The following is a 26051-nucleotide window of genomic DNA, read 5'->3' on the forward strand; positions in this document are numbered from 1 at the left end:
AAATATCTGAAGCACTATTTCAGTGGTTCTAAACCCTTTGGCATCTACCAACCCCATCCGTTTAATATGTGCAGTAACAGAACTCTAGTGTAAAATAAAATGTGTTTTGTATTCAGATTCAAGACAGTTTCGATACTGGTGTACAAAATGAACTGTGTAGAACAAAATCAACATTGTGCATGAACTCCCCAATGACCAGAACCGCAAATCAGTCTGGACTTGGCTGTGTCCTTATAGACACAATTTCAGATTTTTGGGGCTTTGATAAGTGCTACTCTTATGTTATTTTCATGGCAGACTGTTCATTTTCTTAGTTTTTATGTCCAGCATCTTCGATAACGAGTGTTAACTAACACATGTTGGTTGTAACAATTGGTATAAAAAAAAAAAAAACTGGGCTTTCTTAGCACTAACTGAATACTTTACCAAAACATTTAGACTGGAGACTGAAAAATTGCTGTTGAACCGGCTTCTGCTGATTTTCAATGATTTTGTCAAGATAATGGTCAACATCAAATGTGAACGGGTGTCTCACACATGCTAGATGTGAGTCCCGTGCAGGGAAGTATCAGTCGAAAGCAGGGTATGTCATTGCGTATCGATATTATGAGTAGTTGTTGACCTCTACGGTAAAGAGTCCACTCTGACCTTCCGAACCCCAGGGTTTGATCAAACCCAGGTTAAGAACCATAGCACTATTTGCACACAATTTGTTAGGAAAGAACATTGACCCTTGCCTTAGACAAGTGAAGCCAACCTTGAGAAAGGGTATTTGTAGAGGTCAGTTGCAAGTTGTTTTCTGCATCTTTGAACGGTGGCAATATGGGAGACTCAACAACCGTCAAAGGGCTTGAAAACAAAATTTGTTCTTTCTCATAGTTTGGGGGGATGATGCAAGATGCTAGCTTGGCGATTTTAGCTGTCAGATTCCACTGATAACAGTGGGGAAATGTAAGTCCACGGGCAAGTTGTAGTTAAGGTCCTTAGTGGAAGGCCAAGAAAAAACTCATGAAGGAAAGCAGAAGCGATGAGTGAGGAGCACAGTGAAAATCACCCCAAAGAGCATCTCCAAATAACCACAAGATGCGTCACTTTGCACGAGAAGAGTGAGCCTCAGATAGATGCTAGCATCATTGCAAATGGGGGCAGTGCGGTCTAAGGAGAACCTTTGCCTTCAAAACAATTTTGACAAGGCCAGTATTTCTGTGTCCTTGAATATTCGATTTTTGACTCTCACATGTTTAATCTTCCTTAAAAGTGTTGTCCGGAACCTCAAAATGTTCTACTTGCTGACGCCATCTTCTGGCTGAAATCCTCAAATTTAGCCTCTATCGTGACCTTTTATTGCGTACGGTGACTCAAATAACCTTTTTTTGAATTATTTTTTAACTTTTTGGTGATTGACATTTAGACTGTATTTGAATCAGTTCTTTTCTTTTACCGTTGTCGTCCTCGAAAAAATAAAAAAGCGAGCACGAGTGTGAAGTGACTCTCTTGTCCCCCTGATACCACTGCCTCTTTTCCTCCATCGTAATGCGCTCCATGGACAGAACACCCATTCAATTGGTAAGATAAAAGCAGATAAGCGCAATGGGAAAAAGGCTCTTCATACTCTTTTGGACATTGGTACAGATACTTAAGTGAGAAAAAAATGATATACGTTTAAGACCCATCTAACAATGCGCCCCACCTTTAAACAATGAGCTCTTGCATAAATCCATTAGGCATACTTAAATGTAGCCTACCGCTGCATTGTTCCCCGTCTTATTGATTGGATGAACTGAATAATATAGGCGTGTAATACCTTTTCTTGTTGTAATTGTGGTCATAAAAGATGGGCAGATCAACAGAAATATCAATATTATAGATACTGAGCAAGTACTTGGATTTGACTGATTCTATTGTCCTGGGATCCATACATCTTTCCTCTACCAATTTCCTCATAGCGCGGCTTCGCTTTGTGGACAGCGTAGCCCTACTCTCACCCGGCGCAAACGGCCACTCTATGTGTAAGCCTGACTGGTGACTGGCAGACACACCTGTAGCAGCTCTCCTTACCTGGTCTGCTGCTGCAACCTGCCTACCAGGCAGAAGAGAGGGTCAAATCTAAGTGCACACCTATACCAGAAGCTGCACTTCCTGAGATTGCTCAGGAAAAATAACCTAAAACAGCAGCTGCAGGTGTCTTTCTACAAAGCCACAGTGGAGAGCATCCTAACATACTGCATCACGGTGTGGTATGCGGGGTGCACAGCAGCAGACAGGAAAAAGCTCCAGAGGATCATAAAAACAGCCCAGAGAATCGTCGGCTGCTCTCTGCCCAGTCTGGAGGACATTGCCTGCTCTCGCTACCTCAGCAGAGCAGAAAACATCGTCAAGGACTTTTCTCACCCCGGCCACCATCTCTTCGACCTGCTGCCTTCCGGCAAGCGCTACAGGTCACACAAAGCAAAAACGAACAGACTCAGAGACAGTTTCTTCCCCACAGCCATTACCACCCTAAGCAGACACCGCACAAACAACTGAAAACTGTTGCAAAAAAAAAAAAAAAAAAATACCTCACACGTATGTAAAATGGTACTCACGTACATGCTGTCTGCACTATGTTTGTTCACTGCTCAACAGACACCGCACAAAAACTGAAAACTTGTGCCAACACTACCTCATACGAACATAATGTTACTCAAGTCTTGTTCTTGCACATGTCGACTGCACTACGTTTAATGCTCAAATTGCACAATGTCTGACCATTTCCTTTTTTTGCACTATGATGTCTATGCTTGCACCAATGTATATGCGGACTATTTTTGCACCATGATGACTTTGCACCAAATGCAATATTGCACAACCGTTACGATACAACGTTATCACGACAACCCTGTATGTAACATCCCACATGCTGACATTGTTGTGTAAATACCATGTAAATTATAACTATAGCCTTATTCCCCTTGTTTTATAACATTATCTTCTCTGTTCCTTTATCTTCTTGCTCATACCCTCACTATATGTAAAACTGGAGTGTCATGCCCAATTTCGTTGTCACAATATGTTAGCCCATTTGTAACAATGACAATAAAGGTATATTCTATTCTATTCTATTCTATTCTATTCTAAAGATGACAGGCAAACAGGTAGTGCTATGTAGTGTGGATTTTTTTTAAACAGAAAAGTACAATGCCAGGTGACATTTGCCTGGTAAAGTGGTCTGCCATTGTGGCAACACCACAAATTGACATAAACAGAGAGAAACCAGCTGCAATGTAAACGTGTTGCTGTTCCTGAAGAAAAAAACCTGTAAATCTGTTCTCACTATGCCAACAGAGCCGATGACAGACAATAGATACTTATATTACTGATTTTATCTTTAAAATATTGTGCAATAGAAGATACTTTAGTTGTCTTGTTGACATTGTTATACAGTGCTTGTAATTTTATTAGATTGGTGCTATTTGGGTTTGATCTGTGGCTTTTGCTTTCAAACAATGTCTTGGTTTCCTATCTTTCTACATCTTTTTTCTTACTTTTTACTTGTCGCTCTTTTTCCCTTTCTCTCCTCTTTTTATCTTTTTAATTTTGTTTATTTTGTTGTTGCTTTTTTCGATTTTTTTTCCCCTTATTTTTTATCCCCTAGGTTTATACTATACTATTCCCTTTATTTTATTTTTTTATTAGTTCTTTATCTTTTTTCCTTTTTTCACATTTTATTCTTTGTTGTCCTTTATATTTAATTTTGTTATTCTTTATTTTTCCCGAGGTTTCTTTTATTCTTCTTTTTCCTTTTTCTCAATTTTTCTTTTTAAGCCGGAGTGTGTAATATTAGACCACTAGAGGGAACTGTTGTCCCATGCGAAAAAATAACTAAACGATGTCAAATGATCACTGCGTAGTAGCTAGATGCCAGACAAACATGGCGGCGACTACTGGCTATGGGTTCCACCATGTAAAAGAAATAAAGATGTCTCCACCTATATTATCTCATCTCATCTCATCTCATTAGCCGTACCGCTTATCCTCAGTAGGGTCGCGGGGGGCTGGAGCCCATCCCAGCAATCATCGGGCAGTGGGCAGGGGACACCCTGAACTGGTTGCCAGCCAATCGCAGGGCACACAGGGACAGACAAATCATTCGCTCATTCACACCTAGGGACAATTTCGACCGGCCAATTCACCTGAAATGCATGTCTTTGGAATGTGGGAGGAAACCGGAGTGCCCGGAGGAAACCCACGCTAGCACAGGGAGAACATACAAACTCCGCACAGAAAGTCTGGAGCTGGATTTGAACCCACGACAGGTTCCCATGACATGAACTGTGCCGCACAAGCGCTAACCACTGCGCCGCCGTGCTGCCCCACCTATATCACCTAATCAAATCAATGTTTTTTTTTTTTTTTTACTCAATTGAGGTTATTTTTACCTATCAGAAGCATTAAAAAATTACACATTGTTCCTTCAAAGTTTTTCTTCCTTTATCATTTTTCTCTGCTTTTGCTTCATTTCTCCTTTTTAAAGTTATTTCATGTAGAGTGTTATGCAGGATACTAATTGGCACAACACGAACCTTTCCAGCAACAAAAACAATAGAGCCGTTTAGGAGCCGAAAGAGTGGCTATTTTTAGTGAGTCGGGCAAAAAAAGCCTCTTCTCTAAAAAAAGAGCCGGAATTCCCATCGCTAATCGAAGCTTCTCTATTGGCTGAAAAGTGGACGCGGTTTCCATGGTAACGCGCCTTCAAACATTTGCCTTGACGACGTGGAAACGCTTCAAACGACTTTAAAGCTTTGCTCCTCTCAGCGAGAGTCTCTCACACGATACGCGTTCAGTGGAAAAGCAACATCATATAAAGATAGTTTTCAGGCCAAACTGACATTTGATGTTTTGGAAGGTGTGAAGCAAAGGCGTCACGTAATCAAGTCGGCCGAATTGAACTGCGTAAACGACGACAAAATGGTAAACTTCCCGTTTGATGGCGTAACGCGCGTATTTTCAGACGAAACGAGCAGAATTAGTATTTAACATGTTTTTGACAGTGTTCTTTTTCCTCAACAATTTATAAATATAGTACAATTGGGGAAATACTAAAAGCGTGACAAATATCTAAACAATGCAGGGGTGGGCAACTAATTATTGTGGTGGGAGCTATCCATTTTTTTAATTTACGTATATTTATATTTTGTTATTTGTTTTTAAATCGATGAAGTTTCATCCAATGGGTTTTAAAACACTCTCATTTTAAGCAAAACAATGTATCACGCCCTAATTTAAACCACTACATTTGTATTTTTGTAGTATTTCTGCAATATTTTGTATCGTTACTCTACTTTCATTTTTTTGTATTTTTGCAGTTTTTCCACAGTCGTATTTTTTTGTATTTCTGTATTATTCTTACATTTTTATTGCATATTTTTGTAGTCTTTCTGTAGTCATTTTATGGTATTACTGTAGTTGTATTTTGGTATTTCTTTCGTAATATTTTGGTAGTAGTATTTTTTTTAGTATTTCTGTTGTAATATTCGAGTCGTAGTATTTTTGTATAATAATAGTCCTGTGGTGGTATTTTTTTTATATTTCCTTAAAAGATTTTTTTAGTTTTCCTGTAGTATTTTTGTATTTCCATAGTATGTTTTTTGTATTGTATTGGTATTTTTGTTGTTGTATTTCTTTAGTATAACTGAAGAAGTATTTTTGTACTATTTCAATAGTAGTATATTAGCAGCATATCTATACTATTTCCGTAGTATTCTATAATAATTCCCATGTATATATATATATATATATATATATTTTTTTTTAAATCTGTAGTGTTACTGTAGTTCCGTTTTTGTAGTATTTCTATCTAGTAGTGTTTGTTTTTACTATTTCTGGCACAATATTTCTGTAGTAGTATTTTTCTATTATTAATTTTGTAGTAGTATTTATGTAGTATTGTATAGAATATATATACCGTAGTCATTTTGTATTATTACTGTATTTGTATATTTGTAGTATTTCTGTAGTAGTATTTTTGTAATATTTCTGTCATAGTATTTTTTAGTAGTATTTATGTATAGTAGTATTATGTTAGTATTATTATTTTGTCGTATTTCTGTAATATATTTCAGTAGTATTTTTGTAGTATTTCCATAGTATTGATCTGTAGTATTTTACAGTATATTTGTAGTACTTCCATAGTATAAATTTTTGTAGGATATATGATGTAGTTTTGTACTCTTACTGTCATTATATTTCTGTAGTCATATTTCTGTAGTAATATTTTTGTACTATTTCTGTCGTAATGTTTCTGTAGTACCATTTCTGTATTATGTAGTATTTATCTTGTATTATTGAAGTATTTACATATTTGTAATTTTGAAGTATTCTCTATAGTATTTTTGTAAAATCACAGTAGTGCTCTCTTTCTCTCTCTGTATTTCCTTATTTATGTCCATTAATAATTTTCTCAGTCTTTCACAACTTCTCTCTATTTTTTTCTTTTTCTGTATCTCTCTTTCACTCTCTCTCTTTTTTCTCTTCCATTCTTTTTCTTAAACTCATCTCTCTCGCTCTTTCTTGCTATTATTATCCCTTTCTTTCTCTTCTCTCTTTCTTTCACTGATTTCTATCCTTCTCGTTCTCTCTCTTTCTATATGTCTCTATTCTGTCTGTTTCTATATTTCTCTCCATCTTTATTTATCTCTCTGTGTCTCTTTCACCATTCCACTTTTTCTGTTTCTAACTTTCTCTATCCCTCTATCTTTCTCTAACTCTTTCTCTCTCCTACTTTCTTTCTCTCTCTGTCTTGCGCTTTCTCTCTTACGCACGGTCTCGTTCTCTTATTGTCCCGAAGGCACTCATAACTAGTCAATATGAGTGGTATCCTCTATGTGTTGTTTGCTTAGTCTAAACAATTTGAAATTATTAATGTGGTAAAAGTTCACTGTATTGTATATTGAAACAATAAAGGCTGAAATGATATATCAAAATAAAATGTTTTCCAAATTAGCCATTAGTTTGTTGCATGTTTTATTATAAAAAAATCTGAAGAACCGTTCTGGGCAGCAGTAGTTCAGGCGGTAAAGCGGTCTTCTTTAGAGGTCGCAGGTTCCATTCTCGGCTAAATGTCAAACTGTCATAGTACCCTCATTAGGAAGGTAGGTGCCCTGCATGGTTGACTTTTCTAAGTGGGGTGTGAAGTGCATTGTTAAGCGCTTTGAATGACCTCAGTGACTAGTTAAAGCGCTGTGTAAATGCAGTCCATTTACCGTTTTCAGTGAGCCGAGCCAAATGTGCTGGTTCTCTAAAAAGAGCCGGAGTTCCCATCACTACTCCATAAATGCTCGTTTATTCTTGTCCGCTGTGCCAAGAGTCGCCAACTGAGCCGGACTCAGGAGTATCGGCTGGTGGAGCATCGCCGCATGCAGGAGGGACAGAAGCAGGTGGAGGCCCTGCGAGTGGACCGGGATCGCAGGATGGTGGCCCTGGTACAGAAAGAGGACAATGTGGATCGCAAGAGGTTCATGAAACAAGTGCAGGAGGAACGGAGAGAGAGACAGATTGAGGACGCTATGGTCAAGGTTTGTTTACCAGCTTTAGCTTTCGTTATTGGTAATTGCAGTGTTGGGCTGGGGAAAAAAAGTAACTATTTACAGTTACTAATTACTCCATTCATAAATCCATTTTCTGCACCGCTTATCCTCTCTCGGGTTGCAGCTAACTTCGGGCAATGGGCAGGGGACACTCTCAACTGGAAGCTATCAGGTCACACTAGTTACTCCATTTAAAATGTAATTACATTACCCTGCATATTACTGACACCCAAAAGTTGCGCGTTACCCTGGAAGTAACTATCTAGTTACAAATTAAGGTATATACTTGCATAGTAGCCAATCCCCTAAAACTACGTTAAAATGGCCACATAATAAAAGAAATACGGTCGAAGAAAACGTGTACACCAACCTGTGGAAACAGTCAAGGCTTCTTATGTCTTTGGCTGGCTTGTGTAATCTTGAAAGCTTGCCAACAAACACTTAGCCGAGACATCCATTTTTGTTTCAGACCGCTCGATGATGTACTTTTCCATTTCTAGGTCCTGTCCAAGACATTGTCTTTTTTCTACAGGCTTAGTGTATCACAAAAATAATTTTACAATTACAAAATGCCAAAGTTCATCGCACGTTTACTTTAAATTCTGTGCCCATTGATTAAAATGGTCTGCTGTTCCTGTATAAGCCATGCTCTCTTCTGAATGGGCTGCCCATTATTCACCACTGGATATGCTTATGTAAACTGACCCCTGATTTCAGTATTTTATTTTATAGTTGTTAATACGGCTTGAATATGAGTATGGGAGGTCGGTGGTTCGCGCCCCGGCCGAGTCATTCCTAAGACTTAAAAAGTGGTCGGCGGCGCCCTCTGTTGGCTGCGGCTGCATCGACTCGCTACAACGGGTCAGGTGCAATCGACATTTCGTTCTGTGTACATTGTTACACAGAATGACAATACAAGGAAATTATTATTATTATTATTAAAGGTAAGAGCCCAAATCCCTAGCCCAAACCTGACCTAAGATCAAATGAAAATGTGTGTCTGGTTGTGCTCACGATTCTTATTTCGGGCCTGGCTTCTCTCTCGATGACATTTTTTCAAAAATTATCCATCCGTCATTGTTATTAGTTTATTTTTCTTTGTGGAGAATCTGCACGGCTAATGGATTCCGTCCCCATTTTACGTAACTGTCGTGCACGCAGATTCTCCTGAAAGAAAAGTAAATTGATCAAAATAGGAGATAAATAATAAAAAATTTTAAAAAAGTCTGCGAGTGAGGAAAGCCCTTCTCCTCTTCACAAACAAGTCCTTACAAATAAAATGTGATAACTTGGGTTTGCTTCAGGCTCGGTCCCTCAAATCAAGTCAATTTGTAGGACTCGGGCTGGTTCGGGTCAGGCTGGATTTTTTTAGGCCCAATTTGACCTCTAGCGAGTACAGGGAAAATATCTCTATGTAGTTAGTGAAAATATCTCTATGAAGAAAAATGTTGTGTCCTCATATCCTGTGCTTAGGACATCGCAAATGTAACTAATCAGGTGTACTTTGAAGGTATGTATATTAGCTTGCTGGTGGATTTCCATGTATTGTATTGTGGGCTAAGGAGTGAAAGTTAGATGTTGGACTAGATTGTCACCAATGATCTACCTTTCTAAATAGCAGAGTAACGCACTGTGCTGTAACAGCATTTGAGTCCTAATATTTTACTAGCAATGCGATAAAAGTACTCATTACTGAGAAAAGTTCCTTTGCAAGGCATTAATACAACAATTGGATCACGCTGACAGGGCTTGCTAAATAGTGACGGTTGCTCAATTTGCAGGCCCAAACTGAGAGAACGACGAGAGAGAAGCATCTTATTCAACAGGAGAAGTTGGCCAAAGAGCTGGCGCGCCTCAATCACGACAAGCAAAGGGAAGGAAAGATCCGGCAACATATTAGTGAGAACAGGTACTCAATTCCCCAGCATACAATTACAAAAATGGCAATTCCAACAATCCCAAATTAGTCAGAAATTTAAACATGTGCTTTACAATCCGAGACGCCTTATATGCGGAAAAATTTGACCTGCGTTATCATATTTGTGTGATTATTGATCAGTCGATGAAGGTTATCACTGACCAGAGGTGCATAACAATGGTGGCAACAGGGGGCGAACCGGGAAAGCAATGGTAAGAGCAACAAATCCTAACCACCAAGCTGCTTCGGATATAACTGGTTGAAAAAATAACAGAAAAATTGTATGATCTGGTCACTTTGAGTCTCCGTGGTTTGTATTCTTCGTTATACCCTGAAATAGTCGTTTTTGGTTGCACTACACCAGAAGGGGGGGGCAAACTCATTTTAACTCAGGGGCCGGACTAGTAGATTAGAGAGAAAGAATAAAAGAGAGGGAGAGAAAGGTAGAAAGCGTGGGAGAAAGAGAGAGAGTCTGAGAAACAAATGAGATAAAAAGAGAAATAGTGTGAGAGGGAGAAAGAAAGAAAGAAATCCAAAGAGAAATAGAAAGAGAGAAGAGAAGAGAAGGGGAGAAAGAGGGAAGGGGAAAGCAAGAGAGAGAGAGAGAGAGAGAGAGAGAGAGAAACAGGAACAAAGAGGGAGAGAGAGAGAGAGAGAGAGAAACAGGAACAAATAGGGAGAGAGAGAGAAAAACAAGTACAGCGTTTGTGAGAGCCACCTGGCTTTGGCAACATCAAGTGGACATATTTCAACCTGCAGCTCGTTTTTCTCTTGTGCTTCCCTCAGCGTTGTCTCGCGGGCCGGATTCAATCCCTTAGCAGACCTGATCTGGCCTGCTGGTCGCCTGTTTGACACAATACAGCGACATCTAGTGTCCAAATAATACACCCTGACACTTGTAACTGTGCCGAAATGAAATGTTGGCTATTACAGTTGTACATTAAGAGACATTTTTTAGGGTGGTTTGAGAAACAGCGTTATCAGATCCCTGTGTCAAGTAATCCTAAAGTCATGAAAAACGAATCTAAAAATGCTTCAAATTTCATTGAATGTGAATCACGATTTGCATTTATTTGTTTGTATTATTTTTGGAAACTATAGTCTAACTCGGGGTTCTCCAACCTTTTTCAAGCCAGAAGCTACTTTTTGTTACCAATGAGCTCAAAAGGCACCCAGTTTGGTATACTTTTCTAGAATAAAAACTTAGCATGTAGTTACCAGGTTAATTATGAAAAGAAGGGATGACTAAGTCTCGGTCAACTACAAAAAATACCGTCTTACTAGAAAATAATCATGACCCAGCACTGGGGAGCTATTTTCAGAACAGGTCCTCGGGCACCTCAGCTGTCCTCAGGGGGCACACTGGTGCCGGCATACCATGTGTCCCCTGGTCTAACTTAACTCAAGATTCCAAATGAAACTGGCTGCTGTAATCAAGACAACCAGAAAAAAGTGTTATCTAGAAACTCTTAAGTGGTTTAAAGACAAAATAAATAATAATCAATAATAATGAACCATCATATAAACGCGTATTTATTTTTTGAATATGTGCAGGTCAAAAAATTTGTATTTATTTTACATAACATGAGGCTCACCTAGAGGGCGCTGACATGATTGTCCGCCATTTTTCCGATAAGGGTTACCTTCAAAAACCTTGTGAAAGAAAAATGAGGAGAAATTTGAGTCTCTAGTTTATAATCTTCCATGTTCTTTGTAGTGAAAGTGTCCCTTTAAAGCCAATGAAAGGGTGTTTGTCCCTTTAATTGTGAACTGCCTGTTATTGAATCATTAGACTCGTGACCCGCGGGCCAAATGTGGCTCTCCACATCATGCTCAATAGAAAAATGAGGGTCAAACATTGATTTGCAGTTTTAAATGTTCACTTGATGTCACCAAAACTGAACGGAACCCCCAAAACTGTAATTGCTTACTACCATTAATCAACCAGAGAATATTGAGAAAAACCAACTCAATGTTTTTTTACTAAAACAAGTCATGGACGCGGGCCAGTGGTTAGCGTGTGTGCAACACAGTTCTGAGGTCATGAGATCGAACCTCCTGTTTGGAGTTTGCATGTTCCCCTCAAGCTTGCGTGGGTTTCCTCTGGGCATTCCGGTTTCCTCCCACATTCCAAAAATATGCATGTCAGATTAATTGGCCGTGTGAATGAGCGAGCGAGGTGTCTGGCCCTGTGTGTCCTGCGATTGACTGGCAACCAGTTCAGGGTGTCCCCTGCCCACTGCCCGTAGACAGCTGAGATGGGCTCCAGCACCCTCACGACGCTACTGAGGATAAGCGGTGCAGATAATGGATGGATGGATGGAATTGAATTAAAAGTGTGTTTTTTTTTTACAAATGCACAAAAACTACAAGAGATTAAATCTTAGTGAAGGGTAATTATTGAAGAAAAGTAAACCTCCATATTCATTTTAGAAACAAATCTTGAGTCATAATTTAATGGTGAGCCTCCAAAAAGACCCTCAGCCCTCCAGCTAAGGCACACTTTTTATGCCATTAATTTACTAGTCTGCTCCCCCGGAGAATGTTTTTTCTACCATGTGCCCTCCTAGCTAAATGAGTTTGACACCCTTGAACTAGATATTTACAGTCAAAATGTTAAGTTTGGAATCACCCACAAAAGCCTTTTTGTAAGTTGGGCATTTTTTCATCTCTTCATGTGCCTTGTGTCTTTGTTGATTTGGCATCGTTTCTCCCAAAAACCTTCAGCATGGAAATTCGAGAACTGAAGGCCAAGTTGAAATTAGCCTATGTGAGCAAGGAACAAGTGGCGCAGATGGCAGAGCATGAAGCTATCAAGTGTGAGACAATGGTAACCTCCTCAGACAAACTTCTATCATAAAGCGTCAAGTCAGTCAATAAGATCTCCTGTACTCTCTTTGTTTATCCTATGGCCTCAGCGTGAAGAGGAGGACCTCTACAACAAGATGAAGAACATCTACGACCAGGCCACCTTAGAAGAAGAGAGGAAGGAGCAAAGGAAACAAGAAGAGCAGCATCAGTACAAGCAAGATCTCAACATGCAGCTCATCGAGCGCGAGCACAAGAGACAGGAAGCCTACGACGACTTCCTCAAGGAGAAGCTCATGGTGGACGAGATTGTGCGCAAGATCTATGAAGAAGATCACATGTGAGTTATTATCTTTACATTTACGTCTAATTAGCTATGGAGAAGTGAAAGTAAACCCTAGGGATTTCCTAAAAATATGTTTTGAGAGGACCGACTTGTCTGAATATCCAGATTAAGATTGGATGTGTAGATCAGGGATTTACGATTAACCGAAATCTAACCGATATTGCGTTGTGTGATTGTGTAGTCGCAAAACACTGCCGTTAGAGCCTTGTGTGAGCAGACAGCAACACTATAAATGCTCTCCAGAAGAGGGCACTGTTTTCTTAAGGTTAACCCTAATGTCGTTTTTTCATTTTAAGGACAATTTTTGTACTTTTTTTTTCTTAAATGTGAATAAAAACTATTTATTTTTGTTGGGAGCAATCTAAAAATAAAACATTTTACGTTAAATAAAATATAATTCCATTGGATTTTTCTGGGTTTTTAACCAGAGTGCCAGGTCATTTTTGACCCGAGGACAATATGGGGTGTAAAGTACTCCAAAAAACAAAACTAGCACAGAAAATGCACTTTTCTTTTAAAATCGGAAATCACATCAAAGTTGTAATCATGGTATGAAAAGTCGATCATTGATTTTGGTATTTATTTTTGTCTTGTTTTTTTGTTGTTGTGTAGTTTGTCAGTGATTTTGTCATGTATTCTGTCATGTATTTTTCTGTGTACTTTGTCACGGGATGATATTCAAATGAGGAAGTTAGCTGAGCCTTTTACCTATTGGTTGATCAATGAGGAAAAAAATTGGCTATTTATGAAAAGCTCAGCCAGTTCGACCTGCCCCTCATTTGAATAACATTTTGTTAAGACCGAATACACAAGGAAATACACTACGAAATACCTGAAAATATACATGACTACACACAACAAAATACACGACAAAATGCATGACCATTTTAATAATACACGACAAAATACATAACAAAACACATGACAAATTTAATAATAATAATAATAATAATAATAATAATGACCATACACAACAAAATACACGACAAAATACATGGCAATTTTGATGACAATACATGCCAGAATACACAGGAAAATAAATGACAAATTAAATGAAAATACATGGACAAATACACGCCAAAACCAATGGCAAGATAGACGACAATACACAATGAATACACGACAGAATACACGTCAAGACACACTACGACACATACGACAAAATACACAACAAAACTCACAACTAATTTCTTGGCAAAAATACACATCTAAATACTTGGCAATACTGACATAAACAAATTCATAATTAAATGACTAAATTCAATCTGTCATATTTAGGTGTCACGTGATTTTTTTACATTTTTATTTATTTACGTGGTATATATTTTGTATATTACACATTTATTTCTCCATATGGCAGGATTGGCCCTCTGTAGTTTTTACTGCTCGATTTGTATACCGCAAATGAAATAATATTTAGACGAGTGGGGGTCCATACAACATATTATTTGTTAGGAAATCTTGAACGTTTGTCGTAATAATAATTCAGCGGACTGAAAGGATGTTTTTGTCTCGTTATAAGGGAGCAAGAGAGAAAGCTGGAGCGAGTGCGCGCCACTCAGCAGCACATCAAGGACTTCCAGGCGCAACGGATCGAGTGGCAGCGGCTAGAGGAGGAAAAGAGGGCGGAAGAAAACCGCCGCCTGATGGAGTTCGTAGGCAGGCAGAAGTCCTTGAAGCAGGACTTTTTCGCCAAAATCAAAGAGCGAGAAGACGCGATACAGAATCTCCGGGATACAGTTGAGCCATCATACACATGCCAAAACAGATGACAACGATTAGATAAATGACAAAATACACACCAAAAAGACAAATGACACGAAGAAATACACGACAAATTAATGACGAAATACACGAAAATATTCACCTAGAACTACACGACAAAATACACTGTGCAATAAACAACAAAATAATTACACAACAAAATAAACAACAAAATACACGACAAAATAAACAACAAAATACACGACAAAATGCACAATGAATACATAACAAAATAAATGATAAAATACACAACAGAATACATGATGAAATACATGACCAAATACACGACAAAATACACAACTAAGTACATGACAAAATAAATGATAAAATAATCAACAGAGTACACGACGGAATACACAAAATCCACAACGACATGAGTGACAAAATACACCTCGAAATTCACTCCAGGATACAGTTGAGCCAAGAAATGATAACGGTTACTTGAAATTGTGTCTGTGTTGCACTCAAAAGAACTGATTTTGTGCAGCTTGCTGAGAAAATGGGCGAGGAGCAGAGACAGCGGGACGAGATGGAACGAATTCGTCAAGAGTTGTGTCTTGAAGAGCAAGAAGAAACTTCGCGCAAGAAAGATATTGTAAGAAAATGTCAGCTTCTTTTTAAAAGGTTTAGCATTTTCTTGAAATCTTCTATTGGAACCAACAGCTAGAGCGATGTAACTGTTTCTAAATGCACATGATGTGGCCCACAACACCGTTCTTCTAGTACTTATATTATTACTAGATAGATAGATAGATAGATAGATAGATAGATAGATAGATAGATAGATAGATAGATAGATAGATAGATAGATAGATAGATAGATAGATAGATAGATAGATAGATAGATAGATACTTTATTCATCCCCGAAGGGAAATTCACATTTCCAGCAGCATCCCTGAGCTGAGAACAATCGAAAACAATCGAAAATAACACGGGAGCTGCTGGAGTGGCTGCCATTCGTGACGGCGCCGGAAGAAACGATTCAATTTGAATCATGTACAAACAAACAATTGAATCATGTATGGTTCATACCGGCGGAATATGAACACAAAACTTTCCTGGTTCTCACCTGTAAGGCCTTTATTGTTGACATATTCCTTAATATAATAAAAAATGGTTTTTCACTTACCATTGTTCACCACATGTAATATCTTCATCATGGTTATTAGTGCTACCTTTCCCTGATCCCATTTTCTCCTCATCGGTTGTTGAGTCCAAATGAGACAAGAACCAAAATTCTAGAACTCAAAACATGCATTATTGAACAACAACCATGTTCTTAATGAACCCAAAAGTCTCATTAATATCAAAGCTGAATATTTTGGAAGTTGGAGTGGGGCTTTTTTAGTTTTAGCTATTTTAGGAGGATATCTGTGTGTGCAGGTGACTAGAATGGCTTTGCTCTATTACAGCATCACCTACGTTGAGGCGCAAAACCATTTTTGGCAGGCTCATTCACCTAAAGAGTGACCGACCTGACGTTTGTAAAATATTTTGATTCTGGCCAAACGTGTTCTGGTTTGAGAGAGTAGAACATCTTCCTGGGAAAGCTGCTGTGTCAGCAAAATCAAAAACACAGAATCAGCTTTTTGGGGCAAATATCACATCTGGGGTTACCTATCCGACTGAAAATCAAAATAGTTTTTACAGGCAATTTTGTTCTGGCCCAGGAAAGTGAAATGTCTTTCTGGAAAATATGCTAAGTGAGCAAAACCAAAAGTGCTGAGTCAACTTTTTGACAGTTTTCACATGGTAAATGGTCTGCATTTATATAGCGCTTTTCAAGTCAATGAAGACCTCCCAAAGCTCTTTACAATGTGCTTCACACTTACCCATTCACACACAAACCATTAGTGGCCATGGAAGGCGCTGACCTGCTTATTGGGGATATTAGGGATTCAGTGTCTTGCCCAAGCAAAATTAACATCGTGATATAACACAAGTTGTAAAATAATTCATTTAGTCTAAGTATAGTGTTTCATTATTATGGATCCCATTTTGATTTAGGGGCAGTAAGGGAGCCAAAAGAGCTGGCTAACTTTAGTGAGCCGAAAGGGACTGTTCTTGAAAAAGAGCCAGAATTCCAGTATCTTCCGAACAAAAACGTCCCCTAATGAGGCCTTAAAAACACAATGTTTTTTCACAGGGCAAAAGGCAGGAGGATTTGAAAACTGTTCAAATATTTTCTATGCCTTTTTTTTGGCAAACATGATTTTACCTTTAGGTGTTTTCATGGCGTGGATGTTGGTGCCGATCACGTTGAGGCCTTAACTTCCGCCAAAATCATGCAAGTGCTAGCTAGCGCACTAATTAGAACAAAACATTTTGGTTTAAAGGTTATTAAATGTGAAAATTAAATCGAAACCATGTTGAATGAATGTTAACAGGGAAAAAAAAGAAGCCAACCGTAGTTTAGTGAACTTGTCAAAAAAGGATCACAAACTTTTTCCTTCAAATAAAAATAACCGCGCCTTCCTTAATTTATTATGTTTCTTAATCCTCATATTAGTTTAGCTATTTGTTGCTATCGTAAAAATTAAAAGGGGACAGAAAGAAGCAAAATTTCTCCAAATCATAAAAAATGACAACAATCAGTTTTGTGCCATAACCAGACACCATATATCGACCGTTCTTTTTGTCCTTTTTTCTGTGCTTTTTATAAAAAAAAGTGTCTATCCCCTTGGCGGGGGGGTGTCTTTGGGTTTTGGGGAAAGTCTTGCAAGTTATCTTATATTTTTTTGTAATGAGCGTCACACGTTTTTCACCAACAACTTAATTTAGAATTTTCAGTTCAATATATCATCAAATTAAAATACAGGTGCCAAGTATGACGGAAGTGTCCACACAATTAAGTCCTTAAATGGTTGAATAAATGCTAGGGAAACTGTTTAAAATAGGTGAAATTAAGTCCAAAAACTGAGGAAAAAAATAGTGTTGACACCTTGTTTTACCTATTATTACAAAAATTACATGTTCAAGGTTCGCACACCTTTTTCATGGCCAAATTCAAGCACTTTTTAAAGACTTTCCAAGGTAATCTTAAAATTTCTCCAATACCATTAAAAAAAAATCCTGTGTGGATGAGCCACAAATATGCGATTTACAAATGTGATTTTTAATCTTGCGTGTGCATTTATACAGGCATATAATTGTTAGAGCTTGAGTAAATCATGAATATATTTGTGGTTCTGAAAAATACGAGTGTAAACATTTTTCTGAAAAATCTCCCCACATATAGGTGTTGGGTAAAATAACGGTAATATGTCGCTTACATTTGCAGTTGCATTAAAATTTACAACTGGGAAACGCCAACATCATTCCTTAACATGACCCCCAATAAATGCCCCTAATTGATACGTAATACATGCACTGATACACATTTCATAGTGCCCTGTTTAGGTGTAGCATCGACCTATTCTTTTAAGCGTAACCCATAAGGGGGTGATGACACTTAATAAGACGATGCCATACAAACTAATGACAGCTGCCGTTAATCAAAAGGGAAGAAATGCAATAGCAAAGCAAAGCCACCAAAGAGCTGTGTCTGCATCATTTTTAACAGGCTTTTTTCAATTAAAACATTGACCAGCACTTCACCCTAAATCTAAGCACTTTTTAATCCTTGAAAACACAACATTAAAATTCAAGGGTTTCACGAACCCAGAAAAACACTGTTGCAGGAGCAAAGGTAAACAATGACATAACAATTCATGTTAAAAAAACTCTTCAAACACGTGTTCGGGGTGTGATTCCCGCCTCACTAAATTATTGGATTAACCAAGCGTAAAATAGATTTGCAGTCTACATGTGGACGATATCATGATTTTGGATACACCTTACTCCTACACGTGATAGTTTTCAACTATCATGCAAGTGATACTACGATCATTACTATCTATTTACCCCTACTCCATCTCCTAATTACAATAGACTATGTAGTGCACAGGTGTCAAACAGGCGGCCCGCGGGCCAGATCAGGCCCACTAAGGGATTGAATCCGGCCCGCAAAACAACACTCAGAGAAGCACAAGAGAAAAAGAAGCTGCAGGTTGAAATATGTGAACTTGATGTTGCCAAAGCCAGGTGCCTCTCACAAAGACACTGTACTTGTATTTATTTTACTTTTTCTCTCTCTCTCTCTCTCTCTCCCTCTTTTCCACCCCTTTTCTCGCACTCTGTCTCTTTCCCTCTCTGTGTATTTTAACCTCTTTTGCTCTAACTTCCTTTTTTTCCTTTTCTCTTTCTCTCTTCATACCCTTCGCACTTTCTTTTCTCTTTTCTCTCCTTCTGTCTTTCTATTTCTCTTTGGATTTCTTTCTTTCTCTCACGACTTTTTATCTTTTGTTTCTCACGCTCTCTCCCTCTCTCTTTTTCTTTGTCCCGCCCTCTCTCCCTTTCACTCCCTCTTTCTCTAATTTCTTTATCTCTCTTTTTCTTTCTCTTTAATCTTCTAGTCCGGCCCCCGACAAAATGTTTGTTCTATAGTGTGGCCCCCAAGTTAAATACGCCTGGTTTAGCGCAACAAAAATCAGTCTGATAAGAAGACACTTGATTTTTCCACGATTATTATTTACAACAGAAGGGGATACACCGTTCCTGGAAGTACTGCTATACCAGGTCGATGCGTGGAGAGGATATAGCAAGCCACTAATCCATCTCCCAAATTCTAAATATCAATCTAACATATGGCCTTCGAATAGGGGACGAATCAGATCTTAAACTGATAAGAACAGAAACTATACATTGGTCTTAGCCATAAGGCCGAGAAGCAATGCCAACAATTTGTTTTGAGACATAACTTATTACCTGACACGTTCGGTTGCAACGGGTTAACACCAAAATTGGGTAAATACGCTTTAACCATAAACTGCGTTCCTCCGTTTACATTCATTCAACACGAATCGATGGTATAACTCATCAAACTGATTTGCAACAGCGAAGCATTCCATCGCGTAGCACAGTTCAGACCAATTGCCAAGCGGCAATAAATATATCCCATGCATTCATCGACATTGCTGTATAATATTCGTTTTTTTTTCAATGAAGCATTGCAAAGATAACCACGTCATTGTAATGAGTTACAAATCCAAAGACAATAGCAGTTTTGTCGGCAAACCAATGTCGCTCGGACTACTGATTTATCGTTCGCGAACGAAACGGCTCTAAAAGCCGGCTCCCTTCATAGGAAGAGCCAGATACCTTAAAAGCGCTTTTTTACTTTAACACCGTGTCTTTTTCCTTCGATATTTATAATTTGTGTTTTATTTTTTTTGTGTGTGTCCCGTGTTTCAAATGATTCGTTGTTGCTTTACTTCCACATCCATAAACAATTAATAGTTAAATGGGTATAAGTTCCTTGCGTGTATAAAGAAATATGAAGGCTATTCAATTAAATGAGTAGGATATTATTTTAAATTTACGTATTTAGTGCAAACTATGTCATTATTGTTGGAAATATAACTAAAGAGCCGTTTGGGAAGCGAAAGAGGCCGCTCATTTTAGAAAAAGAGCCGGAATACCCATCCCTACCCAACACTTACGTCCTCCAATAAGGCCTTAACACAGTTTTTCGCAAAACAAACGCCAGAATGTTCTAAAAGTCACCTAAATACTCATGATGCAGTTCCAACAAACGTTACTTTTCTTACATTCCACAATTTTGTCCCAGTCAATACATTTGCAGGCCTGTAGTGTCAACGGAGCAAATTTTTACCTAAAAAAATGTTTCCCCACCTTCCAGGAGGACATGGAGAAAAACATCAGACAGAGGCTGGCATTGCAGAGGACCTGCCAGGAGCAGATGGCCATGAAGATGATGCGTCGGCAGGCGGAGAAGGACGAAGAGGAAGCTTTCCGCAAAATGACCATGGACAAGTTCGCAGAGGACGACCGTATCGAGCAGATGAACGCTCACATGCGTCGCATGAAGATTTTGGAGCACAAACGTGCAGCGGACAAGCAGATCCAAGACAGACGGCGGGAGCTCCAGGAAGACAAGGTACGAGCATCACACATATAAGCCAGACTTGTGCCATTATATTGACATTTAAAAAAAAATCCACTGGCCATCATGTACAAAGTTACGAAAAGTTGAAAATGAACAGCTTTGGTTAGGAATTGACTGAGCAGAAGGGAAAAAAGGGAAGACAGGAAAAAGCCAGAGCTCATCTGGGTCCAGTCCCCTTGACAAAATACCTTTTACATTATTCCTGTCATGTAATCCGAATTTATTAATAAGGCATTTTGGGTATCACAAATTACATCTCATTATCACACAAGAGAAATATTCATAGATGTAAAATATAGATACAACATAACCATGTATAGCATAATATGGCGATTTCATCTCACCCTCATTTTTGATCTTTTTTTTTTGTTTGTTTAATTTCAACAAAAAGAGCCAAAAGTCAATATTGAGCAGATGAAACCACTCTAGCTGGTCAATCAGTCAGTGTTTTTGACGTTGAGGACCTCGAACTTGTCGTCAAACTTTGAATCTTAGTGGCGTGCAATAGATTTTGCTCTTAGGCCTTCAGCTCCAGTCTGAATTAGTGATGTGTCGTTCGCAAATGAACCGATTCTATGAGCCGGCTCTGGGAAGTGAAATTTCGTATTTAATTTCTGAAAAATGTTTGGGTCCAATTCTGCCACTCAGGGAGCTGGCAACGGGGACTGTGTGAGAGGGGTAATAATTTTTAAATTGTCCAGCCCAGGCTTGAGATCTTACCTCTAGGCTGAAAGTGGTGAACAAATCCTTTTTCCACAAACAAAAAATAAAAAAATCAGCATGAGAGAAACTCAACATACCAACCAGAACCAAAATTCGGATGGGATCTTACATCGAGGCTGTAAGTGGCGGATAAAACCTTTTCCCGCTTGCAAAAGGCTTCCTCGGAATAGTCCGACCTTGTACAGATATCCCTTTGTGTTTAATGGCTGTTGACGATATCGCTTTGGTGTTTATCCTATGGCCTCAACGTCATTGTCATTGGTTAAATCAGGGATGTGATTTGACCAAAGTGAAATTATCTGAAAATTAGGCGGGGGTCTGGGGGCCGCGGGCACCCAGCTAGGTCCAGGGCAGTGCCCTGGTGGGGGGACAAGTGGGGCGAAGCCCCCCGGAGCTCATGGGTTTTCCGTGTTTTTAAGTACTTTCAATGCACTCAGATGACAAAGAAATAGACAAAACAACAGCATCAATTTTAAATGTATTTTGAACTATCCCATATAAAATTACAGTTTAAGTCAACTCAATCAGTCACATTAAAAAACATTGGACTGCCTTTGCTTTTAAAAACTATCACTGAGAATATCATCATATCTAACTCATGTGATTACTAAGTTAACACATAAATCATGTTGAAGAGTTCAAATTTCATGAAGAAATAATTGTATCATGACCAAATGAAAAGTAACTCATATTAGATATCATATTAGATACCACAAATGTCTTTGTTATAGCAGAAGATGTTATCTATAAATGAAAGTACAATAAGTATAGGCCCTACAGTAAAGTGTTGGTGTAATGTACACATGAAAATCTATTATTGTAATTGTTAAATATTTATGGCCATTTTTATTCTCATCTCATCTCATTAGCCGTACCGCTTATCCTCATTAGGGTCGCGGGGGGGCTGGAGCCCATCCCAGCCATCTCCGGGCAGTGGGCAGGGGACACCCTGAACTGGTTGCCAGCCAATCGCAGGGCACACAGGGACAGACAACTCATTCGCTCATTCACACCTAGGGACAATTTGGACCGGCCAATTCACCTGAAATGCATGTTTTTGGAACGTGGGAGGAAACCGGAGTGCCCGGAGGAAACCCACGCAAGCACGGGGAGAACATACAAACTCCGCACAGGAAGTCTGGAGCTGGATTTGAACCCACGACAGGTTCCCATGACATGAACTGTGCCGCACAAGCGCTAACCACTGCGCTGCCGTGCTGCCCCGCCATTTTTATTACGTTATAATATTTTCGAAAAAAAGGGGAAAACTGTCAAATAAATTTGAAAAGTTTACCACCTACCTCAAAATTCACGACTCTATCAGCAACTGGTACAGGTTTTTGGGGTGGATCACGTCTCTCTATTACCGCTTCCGTTTGTGGTGTCAATAAGGGATGGAGGCCTTAAAGTTTTGGAGTTTTCGTTTGGGCACCGAAACTACCAGCGATGGAATAATTTGTTGTTCTTGACTGGAGTTCTTTCACGTGTTTTTTGCTCTTTGCGTGACTTTCAAGAGCTTTGAAACCTCTCCCACCATAGACAATGGTATCATGGCATCAAATGCAAAGCGCTTTCCTGGCACGATCGATCTTCCGAATAAAGTCACTGAACAAATTCGTCACAGTCTTCTTTCCAACATTTGTAGATAATTCCTTCTCCAACCAGTCCGATCGAAACTTGTTTTTTACGATCTTATCAATTTCTTTACCTCGCGGAGCATCTTTGCGTTCGATCTCGGACATCTTTCTTTAAACACTCGGCAAAAACGTGTGAGAAATGAACAATGGCATACTCCTACGCCTTTATAACAAGCGCGTTTATTGGTCAACACGGAGACTTCAACCAATCGCAAGTACGTTTCATTTCAGTTACGGAAACACTAAAATGGAATGCTGTAGAGACGAAATCGGGTTTTTTACCAATTAAAAAATCGGAAATCTTAAAATTTTATTTTTGGAGGTAAAAAAAGCGGAATTCCGCGAATTAGCGGAAAAATCACATCCCTGTTAAATGCTTGAATATGAACGCCTACATCTGGAAGCAGCGCAACCAGGGAGAAGAAATTAAAGGAATCTGGCAGACAATTTGGAATGACCTAATAAGTATTTATAGATAAAATTTAATTAACATTACATGATTCAGATATTTTAGGCCAGCAGAGAAGGCCTTGCACTAAAACTCATCCATACGAAACGCAAAGTCCTTTGCTAGACAAATAGCTTTTAGTGTGATCTGCAAGTTTTTTTTTTTTTTTTTCCTAACTCTTTGGATTTTTTCCCCTTACAGGAGAGGGAAGCCAGAGAAGATGCACTGGAGAAGGAGAGGGAAGGGCTGTGCAGACAGATTATTGAAGAGGAGAGACTAAAACTTCTCAAAAGCCACGCGACTAAACTTCTCGGACACCTGCCAAAGGTATTACATTACATTTCTCTCTATCTGTTAGAAAATCATCTATTTGTGGTTAACTTATTCTTTTTCAGGGTTTACTTCGTGAAGATGATCTGCAGCACTTTGACGAAGACTTCAGGAATAAGTTTAAGATCTGCCAAGCGGAGAACTTTCAAGACCATGGTGAAGATGATTGATTCATCTTCATTGGCTTTTTTAGTCAATCTGTTGTCAATTTAACTTACCAGTAACCAGTATACTGTCTTGGTAACTTCTTGTAATAGTGATTTATGGCCAATCTCCATTAAATGGTTTTATGGGACGCCAAAAAAACGAGGTCATAGCACAGAAGTTGTTCTGACCTGAAAGTTTTACAGCTACAGACGTTAATTAGTTGCTTTATAATGGGAGTGGGCAATCAATCATAATTATGCTGCCCTCGCTCCCTAGTTTTACCAATTTGGCCAACTAGCGAACGACGTCCCGAATAACCAAACTTATTTTCTTATGACTACTGTTTGTTTAGGCAATGGCCTCGACCACTACCCTATAAGGTCGCCGTAAAACTGGAACAAAAGTACGAAAAAGTGCCTTTAGCTTTCTAACTATCAAAAATATTTCGTGCTAAGCTAACACAGGCTAATACCGAGTCCCCAAAAGTTCATAAATGTGTACAAAATCCCAAAATAAACAAATACAGTATATGCGGAAAGTCCTCACAATCCGTTTCATACATACAGACAATTGTCCAACGCAACAACAAATTTGAGGAACTTTCACAGAGCTTCTTTATTGCTTTAATTTCCGTGTTTCTGTGGCGTTCACTTTCTTTTCCTAAACAATTCACATGTTGGACTGTGGAGGGCGCTTAAGACCACTCTATTTTTTCACCACAAGGCGGACATTATTGTAACAATTTCATTAATTCTTCTTTTTAAAAATTGAAAATTTTCTAAATCGTGACAAACAGGATATCATTCTAATGAGTAGTTTCAAAAGACTGAAAGCAGGTGCTTGTTAGTCAATAGCTACTAATTCCTTTTTTATTGTTGCTTCTTTTTGAAACGTCAACCACATGCGAAGACGACGGTTCAGATTTGTTTTGGTCTTTGTTTTATGCATTAACGGTTGGAAGACCGTCTCAATAAAATTCTCTGCGTTAGTGGCATTACTGCATATTTGTAAGGCCATTATCGCATGAGAAATATTTTAATATTACGGCCACTCAAAGGGCTATACAAATAAACATGACTTGACTATCACGCTTTTCTGTTGTCAGTTATGTCATTTGTCCTAATAATCAAGTTAAGTCTTTTTTTTGATAGCCCTTTATCACAAGAAGTCTGCACAGAATTATCTTTATTGTCATTGATATCAACATAGTTAGATTGCACTCAAGGGTCAAACATGTAATAACAACTTTCAAGAGAAAAAATGATAGAAAACTATCAGGATAAATAGGCAAAAAAAAAATACTGGTTTACCCCTGTTGCATCATAAGAATGCCCTCCCCATCCCTTAGAACACGTCTGAACATCCCATTATCCTTTTACAACACCTCTCCACTCATTCCTATCACCAACAAGAACTCTAGCTTCCACTATAGACCTGATAATAATTATCATAAATATATGGTTATCCCAGTACTAACTCACTAGCACATAATTCGTATAAATGAAGCAAAAAAACTAGTAATCTGCTAGAGACTGTTACCCATGATATGCTTCAGTGTGTTTGACAGGAGCTAGATTACCGATATGAAGTACGGCATCCGTGTTTCAGGCAGTGAGTATATTTAACATGAATGAAATCGTTCTCGTAATTTACTTGCTTTTGAAATTCTCATTCCGATTTAGAAGAATAGAACGTGAGATCTTTACCATATACACTTTTTAATTTCCATTTCCCTTCCTCGTGTACATTCTGTGATATTTACATCTCAAAGGATATCCCATTTTTGCAACACTGTATTTTATTGTTGACCATTTTTTTCAGTATTCATAAATAAAGGTTTCTTTGGATAAACGGGTGAGATTCATTGTTTTAATTGGGTTACAATTGTAATTGTCCAGACTTGGCCATATATGTGACTGTTGTCAAAGGATATAATAAGAATATAATATCCAGACCCTGCGAGTCAAATGAAAATGCTACAAAGACGAGTTACAAAATGCTACAAAGGCGAGTTACGGGTTCGCGAAGCTTATCACCAAGTACTGCAAACCGTTCACGGAGGGTGAATTTAAGGAATGCCAGGCTGAATAGTCGGCCATCACACATTTACAGCTTACCAAATCCATCCCGATTTCTGAAGTTTGGACACCCCAGCTTAGACCACCTTTTCAGTGGTTTGCAGTCAGGAGAGGCAAGTGAGACTGTGCCTCACTTGTCACCATGGAAATATAAAATGAAAAACTTTAAATGGTTAGCTTTTTACTCTTAACTTTTTTTTTCTCTTCAAAATTACTGAATTTTCACATGAATATTATTAATATGATTAGTATGTAACAATTTACTACACTGAGCATCTG

The 26051-nt window shown here is 38.6% G+C and overlaps 1 protein-coding gene and 1 non-coding gene across 2 annotated transcripts; one reads left to right on the forward strand and one right to left on the reverse strand.

Annotated features, from left to right (window-relative positions):
- The first annotated feature begins 4785 nt into the window (after nucleotides 1–4785).
- mns1 (meiosis-specific nuclear structural 1) lies at nucleotides 4786–25545 on the forward strand. Its single transcript, XM_088334534.1, has 10 exons — nucleotides 4786–4950; nucleotides 7344–7553; nucleotides 9347–9474; nucleotides 12211–12313; nucleotides 12402–12631; nucleotides 14160–14376; nucleotides 14889–14996; nucleotides 20143–20400; nucleotides 23419–23544; nucleotides 23613–25545. The coding sequence occupies exons 1-10, from the start codon at nucleotides 4948–4950 to the stop codon at nucleotides 23715–23717; spliced, it is 1488 nt and encodes a 495-aa protein (XP_088190660.1). The 5' UTR covers nucleotides 4786–4947; the 3' UTR covers nucleotides 23718–25545.
- On the reverse strand, nucleotides 18983–19175 carry LOC148367547 (U2 spliceosomal RNA). The gene has a single exon (XR_015850378.1). It is a non-coding gene; the product is annotated as a U2 spliceosomal RNA (small nuclear RNA).
- Nucleotides 25546–26051: the final 506 nt, after the last annotated feature.

Source organism: Urocampus carinirostris, chromosome 4 (assembly GCF_059441175.1).
Source record: "Urocampus carinirostris isolate Australia breed hairy pipefish chromosome 4, RoL_Ucar_1.0, whole genome shotgun sequence".
In the NCBI taxonomy this organism is placed as follows: domain Eukaryota; kingdom Metazoa; phylum Chordata; class Actinopteri; order Syngnathiformes; family Syngnathidae; genus Urocampus; species Urocampus carinirostris.